Source organism: Lissotriton vulgaris, chromosome 1_1 (genome assembly GCF_964263255.1).
Source record: "Lissotriton vulgaris chromosome 1_1, aLisVul1.2, whole genome shotgun sequence".
In the NCBI taxonomy this organism is placed as follows: Eukaryota; Metazoa; Chordata; class Amphibia; order Caudata; family Salamandridae; genus Lissotriton; species Lissotriton vulgaris.
Window position 1 is genome coordinate 294,214,510 of NC_141685.1, and position 23,330 is coordinate 294,237,839.

At 43.7% G+C, this 23,330-nt stretch overlaps 1 protein-coding gene and 1 pseudogene across 3 annotated transcripts in view; both read left to right on the top strand.

Moving 5' to 3' along the window:
* Positions 1-2,331: 2,331 nt before the first annotated feature.
* On the top strand, positions 2,332-2,523 carry LOC147747075 (metallothionein pseudogene; annotated as a pseudogene).
* Positions 2,524-12,250: 9,727 nt separating this feature from the next.
* Positions 12,251-23,330, top strand: part of LOC147747076 (microtubule-associated serine/threonine-protein kinase 2-like) — a 1,134,689-nt gene continuing 1,123,609 nt past the window's right edge. For all 3 annotated transcript variants that reach the window (XM_086952330.1, XM_086952331.1, XM_086952332.1), the window contains exon 1: positions 12,251-12,715. In XM_086952330.1, the coding sequence (XP_086808456.1) occupies positions 12,569-12,715 (147 nt within the window). In that variant the 5' untranslated portion in view covers positions 12,251-12,568. The remainder of the gene's footprint in view (positions 12,716-23,330) is intronic.

Here is a 23,330-nt window from a genome sequence, read left to right on the forward strand (position 1 = left end):
TATACTTACCACTATACAGCACCTCAAAGCGCTATGCGTTGTAATGGTATGCGTTGTAATGGTATGCGTTGTAATGGTCGCATTGTAATGGTAGGTAGTTGTAATGGTATGCGTTGTAACATGGTACATCCGTCTAGGCAGGCCTGCTTCAGGGCCCTTCTTTATCTATTCTTAGTCTTACAAGGCCCAGTAAAACGCACTCTTTTCCAAATCTCTTTCTAAATATTATCACTCTCAAAAAGTGTTTTTTCCATGTAATGCTCCTTTTGATGGGAAGAGGAGGTTTCTGAGGTGGGAGTATCAAGCAAGTGACACTTCTCGGGCTCCCTCTGTGCGGGCCTTCAGGGAGAATCCCTCTTCATTACTACCTCCACCTGACCACGGGCTCTGCAACGCACACCCATACAGGCTTGATTATCCACTACTCCTCTCCAGTGCACCTCATCTCACAGATAACCTTGGGCCCCAGCCCCATATCAGGCACCATCGGGCTTCACTTACATTTTTCCCGGTAAAAACATTAGTAAAATCACCTTCAAACTTAAAAGATTGAATAAAGTAGTAAATATAATTAGCATGCACTTTAAAGTATGTTCCACAGTAGCCCTTATAACCCAACAGCTAATTAAATAAACAAACACAGAAATGCTGGCTTCAGCACTGTTGCAAAAGTCTTTTTTGGCGCCGCACCAATAACCTCTTTCTCCGTAAATCGCCTTTACTCCCAACAGTGCCCCTCATCTCTCAATGCCCCCCTATTGACCTCCGCCTCGGATTCCCTCACAGCCACACGCCACAAGTGCCCCTCATCTCTCCCTAACTACCCCCTCCACCCCATGACCTCTACCTCGGATTCCCTCACTGCCACCCTCCACCAGTGCCCCTCATCGCTCCATAGCCCCTCCCACTACCTCCTCCTCAGATTCCCTCACTGCCACCCTCCACCAGTGCCTCTCCTCTCTCCCTAACTCCCCCCTCCACCCATGACCTCTTCCTCGGATTCCCTCACTACCACCCTCTACCAGTGCCCCTCATCGCTCCATAGCCCCTCCCACTACCTCCTCCTCAGATTCCCTCACTGCCACCCTCCAACAGTGCCCTTTATCTTTACGTAGCCCTCTCTCATATGCATTTGTTGTATAGCGCTACTCATATTAGTGTAGCGTGTGTCAGTAATTTACACAACGCACACATTATACAGAGACAATGAATCATACAAGTATGTAAATCAGGCTATAGGGAATGTCATATAAGCCAATGAGGATTACAAGGTGTATGAATCACATGTCACCCATACTGGTGGGCAGGATATTTTAAGAGGGTTTGGTCTGGGGAAACACAACCTTAGGATTTAAAGAGTATTCCATGGGGGTCAGCTTTACTGATAAAAATGTATCTGCCCAAACATACTCATTTTAGCAACATTAGAATAATGAAAGACTGGGGAAGTTCTAACTATATCACAAAACAAAAAAAGCGAAGTTCTAACTATACCATTCATGTTTGTATGCAGCTCTTTGATGACAGTTCATTGGTTACGGTCCTATGTAAGGACTGTAACTTCTGAACTGCAATTAACACAAGGATCTCTGTAACAAAGGCAGTAACCCACTGAGCTATCCAGGGCTTTAAGTGGGCCGGGTCTCGCTGGGTCTGAGCACACGCAGTTTTTTAAGTGGAAGCTTTTGCAATATTATATACAAGCCATAGATCCTGTTATTTATTTTATGCAACTAACAACCATTGACAAAGCCAATAGTCCTGGCTTGAAGGTATGATGTCACTTGTTGTATCATATACCTGGATACAATGACAGAAACAGCAAAATACAAGTCGGGCCGCACACTGCTAAACACAGATTTTTAATGTACTGTTTTTAAGCCACGTCCTCAATTACATTGGCCACGCCCCTTTGAGAGACCCCCCAGTTTTTTCATCCCACTTAAAGCCCTGAATTTATCCACATAAAATACAGTTCATCAGCATTTAAAAACTACTAACAGACAAATGATTGCTCTCCAGCAGGATCATTAATCACCAGCGTTATCTGGGCATTTTGTATTATTGTTGTCCTGCATCAGCCATGATAATGATAAAAACTGTTTAAATGAAGCGCACACAAAGTATGTGTCCTGCTGGGCCTGTGCAGATTTTAAAAAGAAAAAAATGTAGTAACGCATTCTCTTACCTACTCCATTAGTCAAACTTTGTGTCACAGCCTTATGTGATAAGCCACTGCAGGGGTCAGAAAAGGTGAATAGAAATAAACAAATTTTACAGAGACCTTTCAATACTGGGCTGATAATCCGTAGCTAACATCTGCTTCAAAACATGGACCCTAAAGACTGCGGTTGTGCCACCAGTGGCTCTTATTCATGTACTGGGTCGTGCAAGTTTGAGAACTGTAAATGTACATCCTCGAAAAAAAGCTGCTGTTCCTATTGCCCACTCGGATGCGATAAATGTGGCCAGGGGTGTGTGTGCAAAGGAGGATCGACGGAGAAATGCAGCTGTTGCACATAATTTGCAGATTGGCTTATTCAGTGCCCATGGAGTTGCTTAACACACAAAGAATTGCACTTTTTGATTTATTTTTCTTTCTTGTGCAAATGAGCAATCTTAAATTTACATATTATATATTTGTATATAAATGTTCTGCTAATAAAGTAACCTAAAATACGGAAATAAATAAATAAACAAACTTATTTTCTCCTGCGCTACATAAAAAAAGAAATATCAATGCAGCATGACAGTAGGCAATGGTTACCAAAGGTTACCGTTGTGAAAGAAAGGATTTGTCGCCTTTCGCCATGCAGAGATAAAGGGGTGAAAAAATAAGCAAAGCCTCGTTAACATGTAAATGGTCTTGTAAAGACCTGTGAAGCACTCGGGCGGCTGTGATAATCTGTAAAACTGTCCGTGCGTGCGCCCGGAGAAGCTGTCACGGCCCGGGCTGACACACAAGAAGGGGGAGGTTTGAAGCACTTTGATCCCAAAGGCATTGCCCGCCTGTCTTCAAGCCCTCACTGTGAGGGCCAAGGATCCTGTTTGGGTGGGCCAGGCTCATGTTTGGGTGGGCCTGGCCCACCCGGCCCACCCGCTAGAACCGGGCCTGATCTCACGCCGAGAGTTCTTCAGTGATTTCTTCTCAGGGGCAGTTCTGAGAATTCCCTGCCTGATTCCCGGTAGTCCCACGTGTCCTGTTTAACATGGGGGCTACTACTTATTCTTTCCCTCGCCCAGTGCCGGCTGTCTTACCCCGGTGTAACAGTGACTTTCTTCACCCTGTTTCTTGCGGACCCGTCGTTGGGCCGGACTAAGGTCCCGCCGGACGGCTGGTATTTGCATGAGCAGTGGTACAAGGGGTTTATGTGGCATTGTGGGATTTGTGGGCCGCCTGGTGAGTTTCCTCATTCTCTTTTTTGCCATATTATTTGTTCGTTCTCTGGACTTCTCGGATTCTGGCATTCATCACAGTACAGGGACAAGAAGAACCGGTAAAGCGCTTGTAGCGCACTATATTTACATTGTGTTCTTGTCAAATATTCTATTGGTGTTCATGTATGTATTTATTGCCCTCTAGGCAACTACTTCTGTGATCCCGACCTTTGACCATACAAGATACTTTAGCCCAGAGGTGGTTCTGGTTAGGTAAGAAGCAGACTCATACCCTTATATAGGTATATACCAGTGTCATAACCAGAGGTAATAATTCATATCCCTCAATCTAGGCCATATTGGATATCCATAAGTTCCATGATCACATGTACATTTCCAGAAGATGTCCTAGTTGCTTTCATTGACACACCCTTGTACTCTCAGGTAAGAGGTGGTCTATGTATTAACATTGGGGGTTTGTGGGTTGACTGTTGTTGTATTAACCCATTATTCCTTGTAGCTTCATCTTCCGAAAGAAGCAGAAGAGAGCAGTGTGCGAAGAGTCCAGTGTTTTGTCTCCCCCTACTTTCCTTGTTTTGTTCCCTCCTTTCCCTCCATATCACCCTTGTGTCCTAGTGTTTGATAGGCACAGGTGGTGTAGGGGGAAGGGTTGGGGTTCTCGTCGGCTCCTGGCACTCCTGCGGAAACCGCGACCGGATGCTTACACTTGCTGGTCGAATATTCACACAAGCAGCTCACTGTACAATTTTGGACTTGTATATTTGTTTTTATTTCATTGTATTTTATAGTTCTAGAGACTTTATGGTAATCTATCCGTGAACACTATATTTGTTGTTATACCTTACGGAATTGCAAATGCCGCTAACCATTAATGTCTTGTAATATGTAAAGGTCGATGTGTTTTAATGCTCCTGTAAAGCGCTCTGATACCCTGTGCAGGGTCATATTTCGCGCTATAGAAAACACAAAAAATAAAACAAATATCTTAGTGGCAGCATTCCTGCCTCTGATTTAAGACTGATAGAACAATCTAAAGAACAGACCACATTTTTTCACTGATGATCACTTCCAACCCACTGCCTAATTAGGCTCATCTTATTAAATTTAATGCAGATTAGTCAAAGAGGAAAAAGTTATAAAGGGGCCCAAAAACAAGTGTTTTTGGCTTTTTATATTGAGTTCCCGATAGATCACTTTAGTTGTGAATGAAAAAAATGCAACTGAATGAAAATATACCATGTTTTGCAGGCACACAATGCATGCTTCTATTTCGTGTCTTTAATTGGTTTGGTGCATTTTTGGTTAGCGGACTTTCAGCCATAAAAAGAGATTTTTTTAATATTCACAAACATTTGGGGAAATGGGAAAACAAAAAGAAGCTTTCTGATTGGTTAAATGTTCTGAATTTTTAAGAACATCACCGAATGTGGTTGCTGGAATCCGTCAAACATTTTAAGAGAGCAGCCATCTAGTTTCCCTTACATTTCATTGCAAACATTAACATGTCAACAAATCAAATCAGAGAAAGTATACAACTGATAGGTATACCTATTAAACAAGCCGATTAGTCTGGCTTTTGAATGAGAATTCCTTTTATCTCATTGACAAACTTAAGCGTTCAATAAGTTATCATATGAGCATACTGCCACTTATCTTTGCACGCTTCTATCTTTTCATCCACTCACTTATTCATTCGTACATTTGTCCTTTAACCCAACCACAATAAAACTTTCATACACTCAAAATCATCTGCAAGATACATTTTTTAAAAATACAATCAAGAAAAAGAACACATGCTACCATCCAAACACAGCAGAAATTTGCTTGTAATAACGAAAAGAAACATAGGAATGGGTCTCCGTCTTGCCGTGGTATTGCATAAAGTCTATTGTTGTTTTAAAGTTCCAAAATGGCCGCCATGTTTAGATCCAAAACGTTGACAGTCTTAGAATGACAGGACAATTATAAACCATGTGAACCAGCAGTCTATAGTGGTCACCTGCTTTGGAGGAAGTGGCCACTTGGGATGTGGCGCACTGAAGATCAAACGAATGGCAAGCAAGTGGCCTGTTATGTTATGTTATGCTAGGAAAACGTATACAGCGCACGGTTACCCTGAGGTGTCCTGGCGCTTGCTGCAGTCCTCCCGCCTTTCATAGAATGCTGCCAGAGTGGTATTCAGAACAACCATGTTTTCAACGCCTTCCTAAAGGCCAATAGATCATTAAAATTTCTCAGCTAGAAAGGGAGCTTGTTCCAAGCCTTAGCTGCACCAGCGGCAAAACTTCTGCCTCCCCATCTAACTTTTTTTATAGGTGGTACTACTGCTAATTTCGCTCCTGACGAGCGTAAAGATCTTTTATGCACGTACCACTGAAATTGATGTTTCAGATGGGCTGGGCCTGTACCTTGAAGAGCTCGGAAAATTAAACAAAGTGTTTTAAAGAGAACCAGTTTTTTAACGGGCAGCCAATGAAATTTTCTGATTGCACTCGAAATCGATGCAAATTTCGAGGTTTTAGTGAGCAATCTGGCTGCTGCGTTTTGCAACATCTGAAGTTTTTGCATACCGCGCTCCTGCATGTTTAAGTATAGACTATTACAATAGTCTAGTCTTGACATAATCAAGGCTGTGACCACTGTGCGCTGGCTGTCTTCTGGCAGAAGCGGCAGAGTTTTCCTCATAGTCCTGAGAATATATGTTGTGGCAGAGATAACGGCATTGACTTGACCACATATGTCAAGGTGTTCATCTATTACCACTCCCAAGTTTTTTACTTTCCTGGTGGGTATTGGAAAAGTCCCCATTGAGTTTGGCCACCAACTTGGGGTCCACAAATTAGCATTGTTCCCAAACAGGATGACCTCAGTTTTGCTAGCATTCAGCTTTAAGCAGTTTTGCGTCATCCAGCATCCTACTGCCTCCATACAATCCTGGAGCCTTTCTCCAGTTACCTTCTCCTTACCTGGTCGAAGGGATACCACAATTTGGGTATCATCGGCATATGATGCAAGACAAAATCTGAATGACTTGATCAGGGGGGCCAAGGAGGATACATAAATATTAAAAAGCGTAGGGCTCAATGATGACCCCTGTGGAACTCCACATGGGAGTGAGAAAGATTTTGAGACAAACTCACCTAAAGCGACTATCTGTAGTCTGTCCGGGAGGAAGGATTTAAGGAGAGTCCAGGCTTTATCCTGTACTCCGCAAGCCAACAAACGGCCCATCAATACTCCATGGTGGACTGTATCGAAGGCTGCGGAGAGGTCAAGCAGGATCAGTGCAGCCTTTCCTCCCTGATCCAACACTCTCCTGATTTCTTCAGTTGATTTAGGAAGGGCAGTTTCCGTGCTGTGCTCTTCCCTGAACCCAAATTGAGTGGGGTCCAAAACCTTGGCCTCACGTAGATAAGTGCTCAGTTCAATATTCATATTGACTGTTAGCACTGTCTGGGGAGATGTAGTATCCTCTTAAGAAAATTTCAATTAAAAAGAGGAGAATCAAAGAAATTAAAGGAGATCTATAAAACAAGAAAATTAAAAATTAAGGATTGGCCAACCATCCCTGACACTAAAGTGTGCTAACTTCAGGGAGATGTGTGCATGTGATCAGGAAATACTGTCATTCATTGGGGAAAGAAAGGAAATGACTGATGTGGACTAAACAATCACCCCATACAGTACGCTGTCATAAATGGAGGCAGAGTGTAAATGAAACTCAGACAGACCAATGGCAGAAGAGTGCTGACCCAAAGTCTCTTTATGTATCAATATGAATACATAGTTATATATAAAGATGCATGCATTATTTATTAATAATGAATCTCGTTAGACCTGGCATCCTTGTCTTGGTTTTACCCTAACTTTTTGCCTTCAGACCCCCTGTTTGTGCTCACTTCGTTTTTGCTGGCCTTTGGACTAAGAACACTTTATCACTGCTAACCAGAGCAAAAGTGTTTGTGCTCTTTTCCTAAAACATGGTAACCTAGTATATACCCAATTTGCATATTTAATTCTCTTGTAAGTCCCTAGTTGAGTGGCACTACATGTGTCCAGGGCCTGTTAACTAAAGGATACTAGTGGCCCTGCAGCACAGATTGTGCCCCCCACTTAAGTAGCCCGTTAAACATATTTGAAGCCTTTCATTGAAGACCCTGTGTGTGCAGTCTTAACCTGCTATTTCTATCTGGCAAAATAAATCTTTTGCTAGGCCCAAACCTTCCTTTTTGATACATATAAGCCACCCCTAGGATAGGCGCTGGAAAGGCCAGAGGGTAGGGTGCAATGTATTTAAAAAGCATGACATGTACTTTTAAGTTTTATATGTCATGGGGGTGAAAGACTCTTAAATTTGTTTATCACTACTTCAAGGCCCATCTCTCCAGTAGGATAACATTAGAGTTGCCTTTGATAAGTGTAATTTCCAAATGAAAAGAGATAACTGGTTCATGTTTGGTGTATCTGGAATCCTAATTTAAAATCCTATTTTATGGTGAAGTCAGATTTTAAATTACAATTCTGAAAATGATACTTTTAGATGGTCGGCATTTTCTTGCCTTAACCATTTCATGCCTACAGCCTGTCTCTGATCACAAGACTAGGCATAGTTTACAGTTAGGCTTTGTGCACTCCTTCTGGGCAGCCACACACAATAGGAGCTTTAAGTGTGACTGGCTGGGCCATCGCTGGCAGGATGGGCGTGAGGAGCTGGGCCCAGCCTCACTTACACCTTAATAGGCTGTGTTATGTCTCCACACAAAGAGCTGCATGCCCTTTGTAGTTAGTCTGGAGCCAGGGCAGTGAAGGTAGGGCATCTGTGCACTTCAAAGGCATGCCTCTAGATGTTTCTTCTCACTTCAATTGCACAACTGTGTATAAAAGAGGAACCTCTGACACCACCACATCAGTACACTTCTGGACCTGTAGATACTCTGGCATGAAGAACGACTGATGTTCTGTTACAAGGACTGCCACTCTGCTGGATTGCACTCTGCTAAACTCCTGCTTTGCTGTGCTGACCTGCGGCCTGCTGCCATCTTCTCTGGGTGGGAAGACTGGACCTGCATTTCTTGAACTCAAAACCCAGAGTGACTCCAAGGGCTTGTTGGCTGGCCTCCTGATCTGAAGCCTCAGGGACATAAAAGGCTTTTAACAAAAATGTATCTGCACTTGGACTCTGCCATCTGTAAGTCTACCCTACCAAATTGTGCCACCCCAGTCATTGACCATAGGAAATGAGCTTATGGTGCTCTGCCAACCTCTGTGGATCCAGCAGAACTGATGCATCTTCTCTGCTGCGCAGCGCAAACCTGGGCAGAACAGACGCATATCTACATCTGCGTGGATTAGACCCATTGCAAAGATCTGCATCACTGCCGCGACCCGCGACGCCTTCGGAATCGCCATTGTGCAATGCATCATCAGTGCAAGCCCTCGCATCCCTCATCTACAGCAGCCTTGATGATGACACTGGAATCTGCATCACAGCCTCACAGCTCTTCAGAACGGACATATCGCCCCGATTGATTGCGCATCCTCAACACTGGACTTTGCTTTGCAAGGTCCATCAATGGGATCCTCAACATTGACGCAACAGGACCTCGCCCCACAGTCTCGCCGCATCTCATAACAGCGCATCTACAACAAGGATACATGCAAACCTCCGCAAACCAGGATTTAACCTACCCTGTTCAGCTGGCCTAATTGGGTACCTGTTGCCGGCATGCGCTCCATCGCGGTCAGCCTGAACTTGTGTTTTTGTCTCGGTCCGGCGTGACCCGATATCCACAGTTGGCGCTTTGTGCTTTTTGGCACTATTTTATCTAAAAACTTTCAAATGGAATATCTGGTTCTACTGATTGGATTTTGTTGTTTTAGTCTTGTTTTATTTATTTAATTATGTTCTATTTTGATAGCCTGGTGTGGGATTCTTTTTTTTGTGGTGTTTTTACTGGTTTACTGTTTGAAGTGTTGCACAAATACTTTGGACATTGCCTCCCGGTTAAGCCAGACTGCTCTGTGCCAAGCTACCAGCGGGTTGAGCACAGGTTCATTTGGGGTTTGCTTTTGCATTACCCTGAGTAGGATTGCTGTTACTGCTTTTACAGTGCTCACACCCCAGTCAACCAGTAACCCAATTTCTAACACATCTGCATAACAATCTGAGACACACTATACTGGGCATAACCCCTAGTAATAATTACTATATTGCAAATCTTCTATCCTTGTGGCTTTATTTAGGTGGATCACTAACCCATTCCTTACTATGGTAATTTACAAAATTCTGAGAAACTAAATACCTCCCTAAAGGCTTTAGCACAATGTAGTTACAATTTACTGCTTTAAGCCTATTTCCATTAACATACATACACTTTTCACAGTAAGTAAGTCAGGCATACTTTTTTGTCATAACCTTTCCATTATAAGCAGATCACATCTAAAGTCTGGGATGACTTTTACTGGTGAACTGATAAGGACCATGGCTGTTATTGTTGGCTTGTCACCATCATCAAAGGAGGCCAAAACATTTCCCACAAGGCACCTTTCATGAATACAGTAATAAAATTACAAAAGAATACAAAAATACAGTCGGCAAAGCAAAACACAATCACTCCTAAGAGAGCCCAACTAGGATTCTCACAGTCTAACTTTTCTCTCCCCATGGTTTGTCAGAGGGACACCAACATCAAAACTCTAGCCAACCATATTACCCCCTTCGTTGCTTAGGACGGCCCCCGCCGGCCGTCACGTGTCACGGTGGGCGTGTGCTAACGACGGCCAGGAGGCGTCCGAACTCCGCCCACTCTCTATCTCTTACCTACTGTCTTTATCATAATTTTTCATGACAATCCATCACCTTTATGAATGGCTTGCCAACATAACCAACTCAGACCAACTGTGTTGGTAATACACTTTCCCACAAAGCAACCATAGGTATACGATAATAAAATTACTAATATGTACAAATTTACAGTTGTCAAACCAATGTAAAATCACTGCTAAGAGAGTCTAATAAGCACTATCGTAGTACATATTTTCTATCCCCATAGTTTGTAAGGATGGGTCACCAACACCATTACCCTTGTATATTATAGTAATCTGTGAGATTCCATGTAACAATATACCTGCCTACAGGCTTTAGCAGTGTAATAACAATCCATCCGTAAAAACTGGCATACCTTTTCCCAATGTCCCGATAAGACTGATAGCATTTACCATTAGCTTGGGACCATAATCAAAAATCCCTATTCAGGTGCACATAAACTGGCAACCATCAAGGTGCTACTGGAAAAAAGCAACATATTCCTCATGCATTTCCTCCTGCTATCAGAGAAAAACGATCAATGAAAATGATCCACTTTTTCTGACATTTTAAAAGCATGACAGGACAATGTGTGTGCAGCTGAAATGTCAAGCCCCATCCCTCCCGTTGTGAGCTTGTTACTTTATATGTGTTAGTTGCCTTCTCTAGGCAGGCATATTGCTGCGGGCTCAAGCGGCTGAATAAACAAGTGAAACAATCACAGCTGAGTGGAGGTGAAGCACTATTTCTGTGAAAGCACTCAACTTCTGCTCAATTAAAATATGTGGGTGGAGTCAAAGACCCTCTTTGTTGTGCTCCTGAAAGATCTTTTTTTAGGTGCTTATACATAAGATCTGCGACAGCTGTGCTGTCAGGCCACACATGAAAACACTTTTCACCAGTGAAAATGGTGCATGTGATGTATCATGTTTTATGTGGGTAAATTCACCTATTATTAAAAAAAAACGCGTTTGCAAAATTGGAAGGAAAAAGGACAAAAGTAGTGCAGCAGAAGAGCAAATACTCAATTATGCACACCATAATGCATAGTTATGCCCACTGATGCAGAGCTCTGTCTAGCCTGCCACAGAAGCGTGGGGGAGATCAAAAAACATCAATGCCTTCACCCTCTCTTGCCCTGCCAGGACTAGAAGATGGGGCGATTATATACATACCCCTGTCTTTATAGATACCCCTGTCTTCCCACGTGCTAGGATATAAAAGAAAAGCTCCACAGCTGTGCAGAGCGAGAAGGGAGTCTGTCCTTTCCATGCACCCTTACAGTCGAGTCCACATGTCTTGCCCAAGGCAGTCGTTCTCTACGCTTCCCTCCTTTGCATTGCATAAGGGGGGGCAGAAGGGAGGAGGGTGCTGTTTAATATCATTGATGTCCAGGTGTTAATTAGAGGTGCGTCTTTTTCGATTCTCTTGACGTCCTTCACATAACACTGAAACACCTACCTAATTCCCTGTGTGCAGTGCTACGCAAACACCAAATGGTGAAAATTGTGTATCCAAATGTGTTCTTACGAAATGTACTTCATCTTCTTTCTCTCGTGTATTTTTGTGAGGCTAACCTATATTTTCTACTCATAATAATTTAGTTACAACCTTGTAAAATCCCTAGGCTTCCATGCCACCAAAGGGCAAAACGTGCTGCCTGATAACCTTAATACCATACGCCCCCATGGAAGATTTGAACGGCAACGTAGACAATTGTAAATTTAAGAAGAATAGGATGTACTCTGTAAAAACTTAAAAATAATAATGCACTTCACTTGTTTTATTCATCTGAATGTTGTTGCTGCCTGCACAGCATTCCAAAGTGCACCCTTCATCCTACACCGCAGAGTGCAGCAGCAATACTGCAGCCTTCCCAGTGACTCCACGCAGTAATGCTGCAGACTTCCCAGTGACTACGCAGTGCTGCTCTGCATCCCGCAGCGCGAGCTGCAGCACGACCGAGTGAGTACGCAGACAACTCCTCGCGCGCCTCTGCTGCGCATGCGCACTCCGCCACGCAGCTTGACAGGAGAATAGTTCTGCGAGGCAGGGGGAAGAAAATAGAGGAGGGCGGAGACCTGAAGAAACTGTGCTGGAGTATGTGAGGGACGGAGCGGCCGGGTGACGCGCAATGCCGCGGAGGCTTCACCGACCGGACTGCACAGCGCTGACGGAGACAAGGAGGACGCCTCCCGGCGCACAATAACCTCCGGGGCGGATGCCATCATGCGCGAGGCTTCAGACTGCGAGGCTGAACACACACGCTCCCCCCGCCCCGTGTGATCGCCTGTCCAACGTTCGGTCTGTGTACGGAGGGTCATACCACTGCGGAGACCCAGGGGGAGGGAACGGGGAGAAGATATGAAGAAGGGCAAGTATCGTGACCGGCCGGAACCGCCGCCGCCCGCTGCGCAGAGGGATGGCAGGCTCCTCCTGGCCGCTGACAGGAAGCCTCAGCCGGTGAAAAGGAAAGGAGCAGCGGAGGAGCGGGCAGCCGGCAGAGAGCAGGTAAAGGCAGCGGTCCGCAGCTTGATCTCTTGGTTTGCAGGAGCCCTCACACCTTCTTTGGGGAGGCGGGCGGCACTAGGAGTGCTGCTGCTGCAGAGAGCCAGGTGTGCAGGGGCACCAGCCAGGGCAGGGATGCCGCAGAGGCTACTTGGCATCAGAATACTTCCCTATGTTATCCTTTAAAACCCATCATCATGCACGCTTTATCATTGTTTGGAAATACACGTTGCACACCTACTAGCCACGCCCACCTCATTCAAGGCAACAGTATTTCTCGTGTGCTGTAACTCTCAAAGTTACCTGTTTCTTCACTGTGTTTGATTCTGTATACGCTAGATAGAGCTTTTTCTTCAAGCATCATTTAGTTTTCTTTTGAGTGCATGTTGTATTGCTTGAAATAATAGCTGCACTTAAAAAAAAAATCAAGGTACAACCAATGCACTAAATGACTCGGTTGGTTCCACACCGGGATGTGTTTTCTTTCGTTCTCATTTTACCCATTGTGACATTGTGGTCGAATAATGTTCATTGTGACTCTGTGGTGGAATAATGTTCAGTTTTTTCTGTTTCTACTCTGCTTTGTAAGAGTATGTGAGCACACATGAGTGAAGACGTTTTTGAACTGATAAGTAGCACCTTTAATTCAGGAACTAGTTCGTTTTGAGTTTGGGTGGCCACTGTTTCCAGGCCGTCGTCTGACGTCCCAATGCATTTTGGGCGTTGTAGTCTTAGTGTGATCTAACTGTCTATGCCAGCGCATTGAAGTGCTAATCTAGCCTGATGCATAGGGCTCACTGCACCCTAAAATCAGTCTTTTTAATTCGTTCTAGTGATGTGCCCGTCACTTATTTTTGTCTACCAGGACTTCTTTTTTTTATCATTAAACTTTAACGGAGACAAGCAGAAAAGGGAGGACAAAGGAGGAGAGAACGACAGACAAACCGGGACACGATGTAGAAAGAAGGGATGAAGAGGATAAGAATGAGATTACGATATAGGATTTGTAGAGTGGTGGAAGAGGTGGACATTAGATTAGCCTTGGTGTTCGAAAGTGCAGCTTGTGGGCCCATACGAATTGTTTTGCACAAATGAATCGTGTCTAAAAGTTCTCAATAAATAAATACAGTGGCATTACGTGTGTTCAGGACTGAAAACGGTGCCCCCAAGACATTAAAAGTATCACCTACGTTGAGTGGGGCGCAATATATGTGGTTAACAGATTTTTTGAGTAAGAGAAGGGCATGTTTAATTTGGCACACAGGAGTTCGAATACAAGTTGAGTATCCTTCAATCCAAGGATACGCTTTTGGAATAAAGGTTGGGCACACTTTAGAGCTGGAACATACTTCTTTGGAAGTCAAGTTCAGCATATTTTATGCACGCAAGGCATTAAAAAATGCGATTATTACCCTTTATTTACGTAGCATGTTGTTTTGGGGGGAGAAAAAGTAAGGAAACGCAACTAAGATGAGTGGACACGTTTTGGAACTAAAGGCAAACACCTTGTGTTACATGAATACTTCTTTCTTAAATAAAAACTACCATGATTTATTTAGCTCGAACATATTGATTTGCAATAAAAACTGAACACCCTTGTATTTACAGCCCTCCATATTCTTAAATAAAAGCAGTGCTACTGTATTAATATAGTAGCTATCACGCTGCTACTCCTTCTTTCTTTCTTTGTGGGGTTTTTTTTGTTCTGAGATCATATTTTGTTCTGGTAAACTGAATATGTTTTTTTCCACGTTATCCGTGTTGTACGTTATCTGTTTTATTCAGTAACACTACAGCATAATCTTCATCCGTTTAAAAGCTCACAGTTGAATTACAGCCTACTTACATAAAAGTGTAGTGAACAAAAGCACGTGTTTAACTAAAATGTGTAAATAATCCAGACTGTACTGGAAGTAATGTATGTGACGTGAACCTATTCCTAATAATATGTTCACCGTTGCTTGTCAGATGCAGCTCATTATTTTTAGGTCGAACCTGGGCAGCGCATGCGCTGCTCTGCAAGGCATGCTGTATTGTAGTATGGACTTGAAGCTCCGCCCATATTTCTGTTTGGCTTGTGTGATTGTCCTTTGGAAACTGTCTTTTCATTGGTCATTAGGCTTAGTAGTTCCTCGTTAGTACTGCCTTATCTCAATTTGTAACCTCCTGTGACAACTCTCCCTGTTACATGGCTTAGAAATGGGCGTGGCCGACATTATCGTGAAAGCGCGTCATGGGGCGCTTTTACAAAAAAAGCATTTCTTTGTCAACTTGACAGACAAATGCTTTTTATGTGCGTCCATTCAAAAAAGGGTAATGCGCTGGGAGCCCACAGAAGGGAAAGAAAACAAAAGGAACATTTTACTGGGAATCTTCCCGGCTCAGCAGGGGAGCCGATATTATAATCACTGCACTACTGAAATCCGCCCCATAAAGCTTTCCAGGCACTTTATTCAAAACACATTTATGCCCATAACTCAGCCTGTGGTGATCCTAGTACGATGGGACCACCACAAAACCATTCCGCACAACATGCTTTTTCTTTCCAGGTCATTATCTGGGTCCTCACCTTAAGGGGGTGGGGGGTGGGAGGGTCAAAATAATCACATTTCCCACTGTGTGATGAATTTTAAATCCACTCTGCCATAGTTGGAGCGAATGCTCTACAACTGGGAGGATGTGTTTAAGGTAACTTTTTTTGAAGTATTACATGGTCTAAGGGTAGTGTAAAGCCTTATTGGTGAGATGTTGTTTTCTAGGGGTTGATTGTATGGTTATGGAGTATTGCTTTTTTATTATGCTAGTATTAAATTAAAATGAATGCGTTCATTTGCTGTAGCATATGCAACTACATTGCCATTTACAATGCCAATAGCTCTAAAACTCAAATAAATGCGAGACCAATTGCATTTCCAATGCTTGTTTATACTGTTGCTTGTTCGACCCTGTACTTATTGTGTCTGCTCCAACAATAAGGTAATGGGACTTCTCCGAGGCTAGCGATTCCATCTATTGAAGTTTGATCAGAACAATTAATATTAATTGTGTGCTAAACTCCAGGAAGAGGAATTCACACTAATGCAAATAGATCAGTCCAGACCATGAATTGTTTAGAGTCAACTCTACATGCCGTTGTTTATTTTAATGGCATTGGGAATATCACTTGAATTTGTTTGGTTATATGGTGTAGTTCTGTAATTATCCTTTTTATTTTTCATTGCAAGGGGCTTTCTGAAGCACTACATACCACATAAATACCATCAATGGCTCCTGTCTTTTGTGGCTGGCTGAAATACAGTGTAATGAGACTGGCCAGCCTAAGGCATTGGTTGAGTAACTGGGTAGATATGAGGTACTCCAAGAGACTGATGTAAAAGAAATATATTTTATTTATGGAGGTAACATAAATTGGGTCAGATCCTTGGAGGAAAAGCCAATGGAATAGGAGTGTGTAACCGTTGTCGACTCAGGCTCTGGTGTCTTGATCATAATAGGCCCACTGACCACTATTTGCATGGGGTTCAGTGGTTGATGTCAGTTAGATATTTTGAGACTACATCTACTGTGCAGCATCACTGTGCAGAGTTTCACTTTCTCCGCCTCAACCAAATGGTGTAGTTGAGTACTGTAAGTACATTTTGACCTGCAAGTGATTGCTTCTGCTAGACTACTCACATAGACATTTAAGAACCCGAAAGTGAGAAAGAGTGCCAGGTAACCTGATAAACACGTAATCATTCGTCTTTACCTGCTGAGTGGTCTGGTGAGGAAGCATTTAAATCATGAGTCGTTCCTGCTATCCTTGTATGGCAGGTGAACATCCTCAGAACAACTCTGGGATCTACCTTAGCAAAAAGAAATTGATAATTCCAGTAAAGAATACGCTGCCTCCAGTCACGCATGAACTGCGTATTTTGGTGGTGCACCTCTTCAGGCTTCTTTGTTGGCTGTCTGTTGGAATAAAAAGCTAGGAAATATCAGCCGCTGCAAATTAGGGAAAAATAATTACCAAGAGCTATGCGTAAGAAAAAAGGAAGCGAGTGCTGGGCCTAAAAGTTGATCGCAGGGGTTGTCGTGGTGGTATAAAATAAGCTATCGTTTATTTCTGGTAAGAATTGTAGTCTCTTCTCGGTCTCCTGCCTGACTTTGTATTTTACGTTGTGTGATTGCCTAAGCGGTTAAGATAATCTCATTCTCTCTCTCTCCTGTCCTCTCCTCTCCTCTCCTCTCCTCTCCTCTCTCCCCCCCCCCCCCCCCCCAGCCTAGGAAATAAATACATCCAGCCCTTTGGGGGGGGGGGGAAAGGCGCAAGTATATTAACCAGGGCTCAGTGTCTATTTAGGAGAGAATCTCGAGTTGAATGGGTCAAACATTTGAAATTCGCCTCATCTTAAAGACCCTTTTACAAATTGAGCGGAGCAAAATCCCTGTGCAGAATTGAGGTCCGTACTGTTGTAAGTGGGCCCGTGTTCCCACATTTTAATTTCCCATGTGTAGGAACACTAAATCTTATTTTACTGGCCAGAAATTTGGGCTGGTAAAATCAATTTAGAAAATACTTAAATTGCAACCAGATCCCTGTTCCCAGCCCCACCTTAACCTCCACCAAGGCAAGGGGAGTATAATGCTTCTTTTAGCCATTCCACATTCCTCTATTCTCCACTTGCCTCACAAACATTTACCACCTTCTCAGAGCATGTAGTAAATACCTGTGATTAAAAAAAACACAGAATTGAAGATTTTGTGCCGAATTTCACCTAGTAAATCTAGGCCCGCCTACTTCTTCCCCATTTCGTAGGGTTTTACATATAATAGAAAGAATTATGTGCTGAAATTCCAGCGTCTGGAATTTTTGCACAGAATTCTTTTTAGGTCTCGCCTGAGTCAGCTCATGCGCTGCGCTGCGAGACATTTAGTGTGTGGGCTTTTAAAAGTCCTACTACACGCTTTTGGCTGGCATAGAGCATGCGGTTACACGCACAATGACGAGCAGAGGCGTCATCTGGCTTTCCTCTCTCGTCATGGTGCGCGCACACCACTAGCCAGCCTGCGTGTTTTTTTTTAAATTTCCGTTTGCGCGTGCGCGCACACCACTCCCGGTCGCGGACGCATGTCTGCTCGCGATCACTTTCACACGCACACTTTGATTGTTTTTTTTCTGTTTGTATGCGCTGTACTTTTGGGCATTCTTTTCATTGAGCGGCACCTCCCCTTCCATTTCAGCAGAGGGCTTGTTTTAAATACTCTGCCTTTTCTCGGTGACTACCCACCTCCAGCAGTGATATGGCGCTGGCGCACTGGGAGAGGCGAGCATTCTCGGGACGCAGCAGATAGCTGTGCTCCCTGTTACTAAAACGTGCAGTCATGATCTGGCCCTGTAATCTCTTCACCGGGTGTGCTAGCAGAAAGTGTTTTGAAGGGGGTTGTCACATTTCTTCCTGTACCCTTGTGTTCATAATTTTCTCTCTTTTTGGTTTGTGATGTCCCATGCTATCTCCAGAAGGGGCACTTTAATACACTCTGCAGGTTTTATTCTGCATTCATCCGATTCTCCCGCAATGCTTGCAGGCCTGTCTTGTTTTTTTTTTTTTTTTTAGGAAAGCGCCGCACGTCACGTAGGTCACTTAGGAGCACTCATTTAATTGGATTGAACGCTTCTGCATCCTGTCCTTGGGCTGTGCATTTCAAACAACATGGAAGTGCCCCAAAATCACTTCACCTTGGCACATCTGTTACTAGGTGTGCACTACAGCTGCCCTAGCCTCTTTTTGCCTCCCTCGCCGGTCTGTTTGCACAGCCCTCTTCCTCTGATCTCATGCCACTCCGGTCTGCAGGCTCAGCCCTGGCTGTCAGCGCTAGGGTGCAGCTGGATATCGCAGCCCCTGTCGACCTGGGTCCCCATCCACCCTTTAAACAAAGCGGGGGCGGGGGTGGGGGGTGACTCGCGTGTCCCCATATCCGCTCCCCAGTTCTTTTTCCTGATACCCGGCTTAAAAACTCCGAAGAGCCATTGCCGTGCACAGCCAGGCCCAGCCCCAGTCACTGGGATGGCACCCGCGTCCCATGATCCTCACAAAGAATCCTACTGTAAACCTGCAACTCTCCACACCTCCCTGCCCTAGCAACGCTTTCACATTCACAGCAGTGACAGAGTGAAGGCTTCAAAATGACTGCCCGAGCTGATCATTTCTATCAGATGCAGGACTCCGAAAGGGTACCCTGTAGCAGGCCTCGTTACATATCCTAGCATAGGTGGATTTGCATACAACAGGATGTGGCCTCAGGTTTCCTGTCTTGGGAAAGTACTATACAGCGCCTCGACTCGAAAAAATGTAGTGCTGAGGCGGCAAGTGCCAGGTATCGTCAAACGACCCCTCGTTGGCAATTTTAAGTAATTTGGGAAGAAAACCTTCTTTGTGTTCAGGCACACAAAAGGCTTGTTAAAACCGTTTTACATGTTTACAAAGTATTTCTGAATTATTCGACTTTTTAGAGTGCTCTTCAGTATGTAGGGTTAGACTATGAGGAATTTCCATATGATATGTGCACATCTGCAGTCCTTTCTAGTGAACAAGTGAGTGCTGTACACGTGTGTCTGTATGTACACATATATATGTGGATAGATAGATAGATTGGCATAGCAAATAGCTCTCGCCTTTGGGACCTTATAAGTGTTTTGCTATGCAACAGTTAATGTTGTTGCAGTAAGGCTTTTGTGCTGCATAACTAAATACTTATAAGGTCCCAAAGGCGAGACCTATTTGCTATCCAATGCTTGTTTTACTCGTAATCGGACCTTGTTGCCTTATTTTTCTTATTTACGACTATGGATGCTGGAGAAAGATGTTATCCATCTGCTATAAAAACTAGCCACGTGCATGATGTTTCAAGAAGATTTCGATCTGAATAATCTTTGAATGTGAAGAAATGAATTGAGTTTGGTAAGACATGATGAACAGCTGTTTAAAAGACCACAGCTGTGACTTTTTTGTCGTCTCTGAGACAAAGCAACATCCCTAGAGCTGCAAGTAACGGGCAAGAAGCGTGAATGTTTACCCATGATGGAAGCATCACATCCCTGTCCCAACTGCGGTCTTTCTCTCTAGAAGGAATGAAAGGGAATTAGTTGGACATCAAGGCACAAGAGCTACGGTCAACGTATGTACTGGATGTTTCACCTTTCTGTCCGCACAATTCTGCCCTTCTTTAAGAAGTTTGCTATAATGTTGATATACGTGGCTGATGTGGTTTTAATCGTGACTCTCCGAGGGTGTCATAATGTTTTGCTGTAAGTAAAAATACACAAAAAATATTTCATCGATCTAATTGTATATGTGCCGATATGCTTGGACAACTAAAGAAAATATTTAGAGCTTATCCACTTCTTTCAAGAATCTCTTAAAAAAAACCCAGTGAAAACGGATTTTTAATGCAAGCAGAAAGAATGGAGAAACTCACCAGGAGAATGCAGAAGAAAAGAAGCCCCACCAAAATTGCTCACTAGTACCCTTTCTTTGGGAGCTTCCATCTCAAAATCAAGAGTGTGCACATTTGTTAGTGCTCCGAATCTGGTGCTAAGTGACTGTGGTGAGCTCATAAATAATAGCATGGAGCTATTCTTGTCACTTGCAGGCGAATATCTACTTTCAGAGACTTGTGTATCCTCAAATCCCTAAATCCAATTAACAGCTACAGGATGGTTAACAGGAAAGGTCACCCAGAACCAGGTGATGCGGTTAGAACAGTTAAATTCCGTCCCAGTCTCTAGCTCAGCAGTCCTGTTTTTTCCTCTAAGGGTCCTCGCTATGTCTTGCATCATGCAGCATTATTTCAGTGACTTGGAAAGGGCTTCTTGTGTCACCCCAAATACATTATCACCAGCATTTATAGCCCTTCTCAGTCAGAGTACGTTTGTTGGAGCCCAGGTCGTAGATGGTACATTGAGGCTCGCCTGTGCTTGTAGAAAGTTTTTAAGGTGATCTGCCTGAGACTGGTGAGGGTGCCTTTACTATGCTGTAAATCGAGTGCTACGTAAGTACATCCAGTGCTCTCTCCTCCCCGAAGACTTTAGCATAAACTACGGCTTCTGGGGGTCAGCTTTATTGATGGTAGGAAGATAATGATATTTGTTTAGTAATGAAATGTCAGTAGATGGTGTACAAGTCCCAGAGGGATCGAAGTGTGTCCGTATTCGCACACATTACACCCGAGATAGCTCCTGTTCCCACCAATGCCTGCTCTAGTGCATCTCCCGTTTGTTGACAGAAATCAGGGTCCCTCCTGGGTGTGCTTTACAGTGGACCAGCTGTTAAAGTATAAGTATTTTCTAAAATAATCTTTTGCATTGGTTTATCAGAGTTTGATGTTATACTGTTTGGATCGTGCCCCTTTCTGGCATGCTTTTGCGTGCAAGTACATCAATTCTTTTGTAGCTGAATGTTGCTGTTGGTCCCTGGAGCATATCGCCCTATCAAAGGTGCTAAATGTCCAAAGGCAGTAGCTTATTTTACATGAGACTTTTTTTCCCCTTAATAACAAAACCACAGTCCGTTTTTTCCAGATAGTGCAAGGCGAGTTATTTATTTGTTCTTGAGTACTATGGAGCAGGGTTGGGAAGGTACAGTACAGTAATAATAATCCACATTTTGTAAAGCGCACAATCACCGGTAAGGGTCTCTAGGCGCTGGGGCCCGTTGGGAAGATTAAGCAAGCTATTGCCCAGAGTCACATGGTGCTGGACTAATCTGCCGCTGGTGCCGGGGATCGAACCGTGATCTCCATATTCCTTCATGGAGTCAGTCGCCCTAGCCGCGGCGCCACACCTCTTCCCATAATACAGTCCATCAGAGCTCAAACGCCCTGAAGCAAATGCTGCATAGATTGACTTATTTTAATGAAGCAGGTTCCATTTGTCCTAACTTCTTTAAATGCATTGTGTCTGGAGTTCTTATTAACTTGCAGTGATCGGTAAGGGTTGGGGTCCACAGTGGATTGGATGGAAAACTATTTGCATGTGTCTCTCTCAATAGTCCATAGTATGGAAGCCCTGTTTTGTGATGGGGTCGACATGCGAAAGCACTCTAAATCATAGCGAGCCAGAGGCGCACAAAGCATTTGACTCAGTTCTAAGTGCTGAAATGCGAACCAAGACCATATCCTCTTCACAGCTACAAACACTCCTATGTTTGTTGTGGAACCTACTTTTGTGTACCACGTTCATGCCATTTAAAGTCCTGTAGCATTTTTGGAATCTGAGCGCCCTTTTGATTATGGGATTCTTCTTGATCGTAGTCAGATTGCTCTGTGGACATTGCTAAATTGTATTTGGTATTGTTATTAGTTATTCATATTGGATGGTGGTCAGCTAGGGTATATCTGAGTTATGTTTGTTCCCTTATGAGCTCTGTTGGAGGTACAACATCAACTAAAACTAATATGAGGCGTTAAGCACCTCATCTCAGAGATAAATTCACAGGACCAAACGGATATAACCAAATCACCCCTCAATCGACTTCACTTAACTCACTGGCTACATATCGATGCCAATGCAAGGTTGCATATATTACATAGAAAGCAATCCACACTGAAACACCTAGCTTTCTCAACCAAAAACGGATCATCTCAGGAAGACAATGTGCCCTGAGAAGTGCTGCCTCTGTGCTACTAGAAATTAAAGCTTTCAAGAAAGAAAAGACAAGGTTTCCCAGGGAATATACTAGGATTTGGAACTCCATCCCAACAGAGATCAGAACCTTTCCCAGCTTTCAAGCATTCAGAAAGAACTAAGAACTCTACAGTTCTGCCCACTGCTATGCCAGGAGGAGGTCGCCTTGATGATTATGATTAGGAACTTATATTGCACGCAACTACTCCAGGGAGTGTCCCAGCGCAGTACCAGCTGATGGTCTGAGAGAAAGCACGCTTAGTTTAAAACAGGTTTTCAGCTGGTTTTGAAACCACCTTGGATCACTTGAGGTGTGTAATTCCAGGGGGAGCTGATTCCACGCCGCCGGCCCCCAAAAAATAAATGATCTGCCTTCAGCTCTCTGTCTTCGAATCTTGGTAGTGGGTACCAGAAATTTATGAGAAGTTTGAAGTTGTCTCGGCGGGTTGTAAAAGTTGAATCTGGTACTCAAGTAGGTAGGTCCTTTGCAACAGAGGGCGGCATTAACCAGCACCAATCTACCTAATGGGAAGCCAGTGGAAATCCTAAAGATGCGGCCTGATGCTCGCCCTCTTTCAGAGATTGAGCAGGAGTCGAACTACTGCATTCTGGATCATCTGAAGTTTGTCCACAAGATATTCTGGAAGGCCTGCATAGAGAGCATTGTTATAGACGATAAGGGACGTAATTAATGCTTGAATGACTGTTTTCTTAGCATGGAACGATAAGGGAGGCAGACATTTTTTCAGAGATCTCATGATCCCAAAGCAAGTTCCCACCAACTTTTTGATTTGAAGACCGAATTAAGGCATGTTATCAAATCAAATCCCCACATTTTTTACCGGATCTCCTTGGGGATTCGACAGGGGAGCATCGACTGGCCAAAAGGTTAGCCAGCAATAAGGAGAAAACTCCATAAAAAGGAGAATTTCCATTTTATCCTCATTACATTTC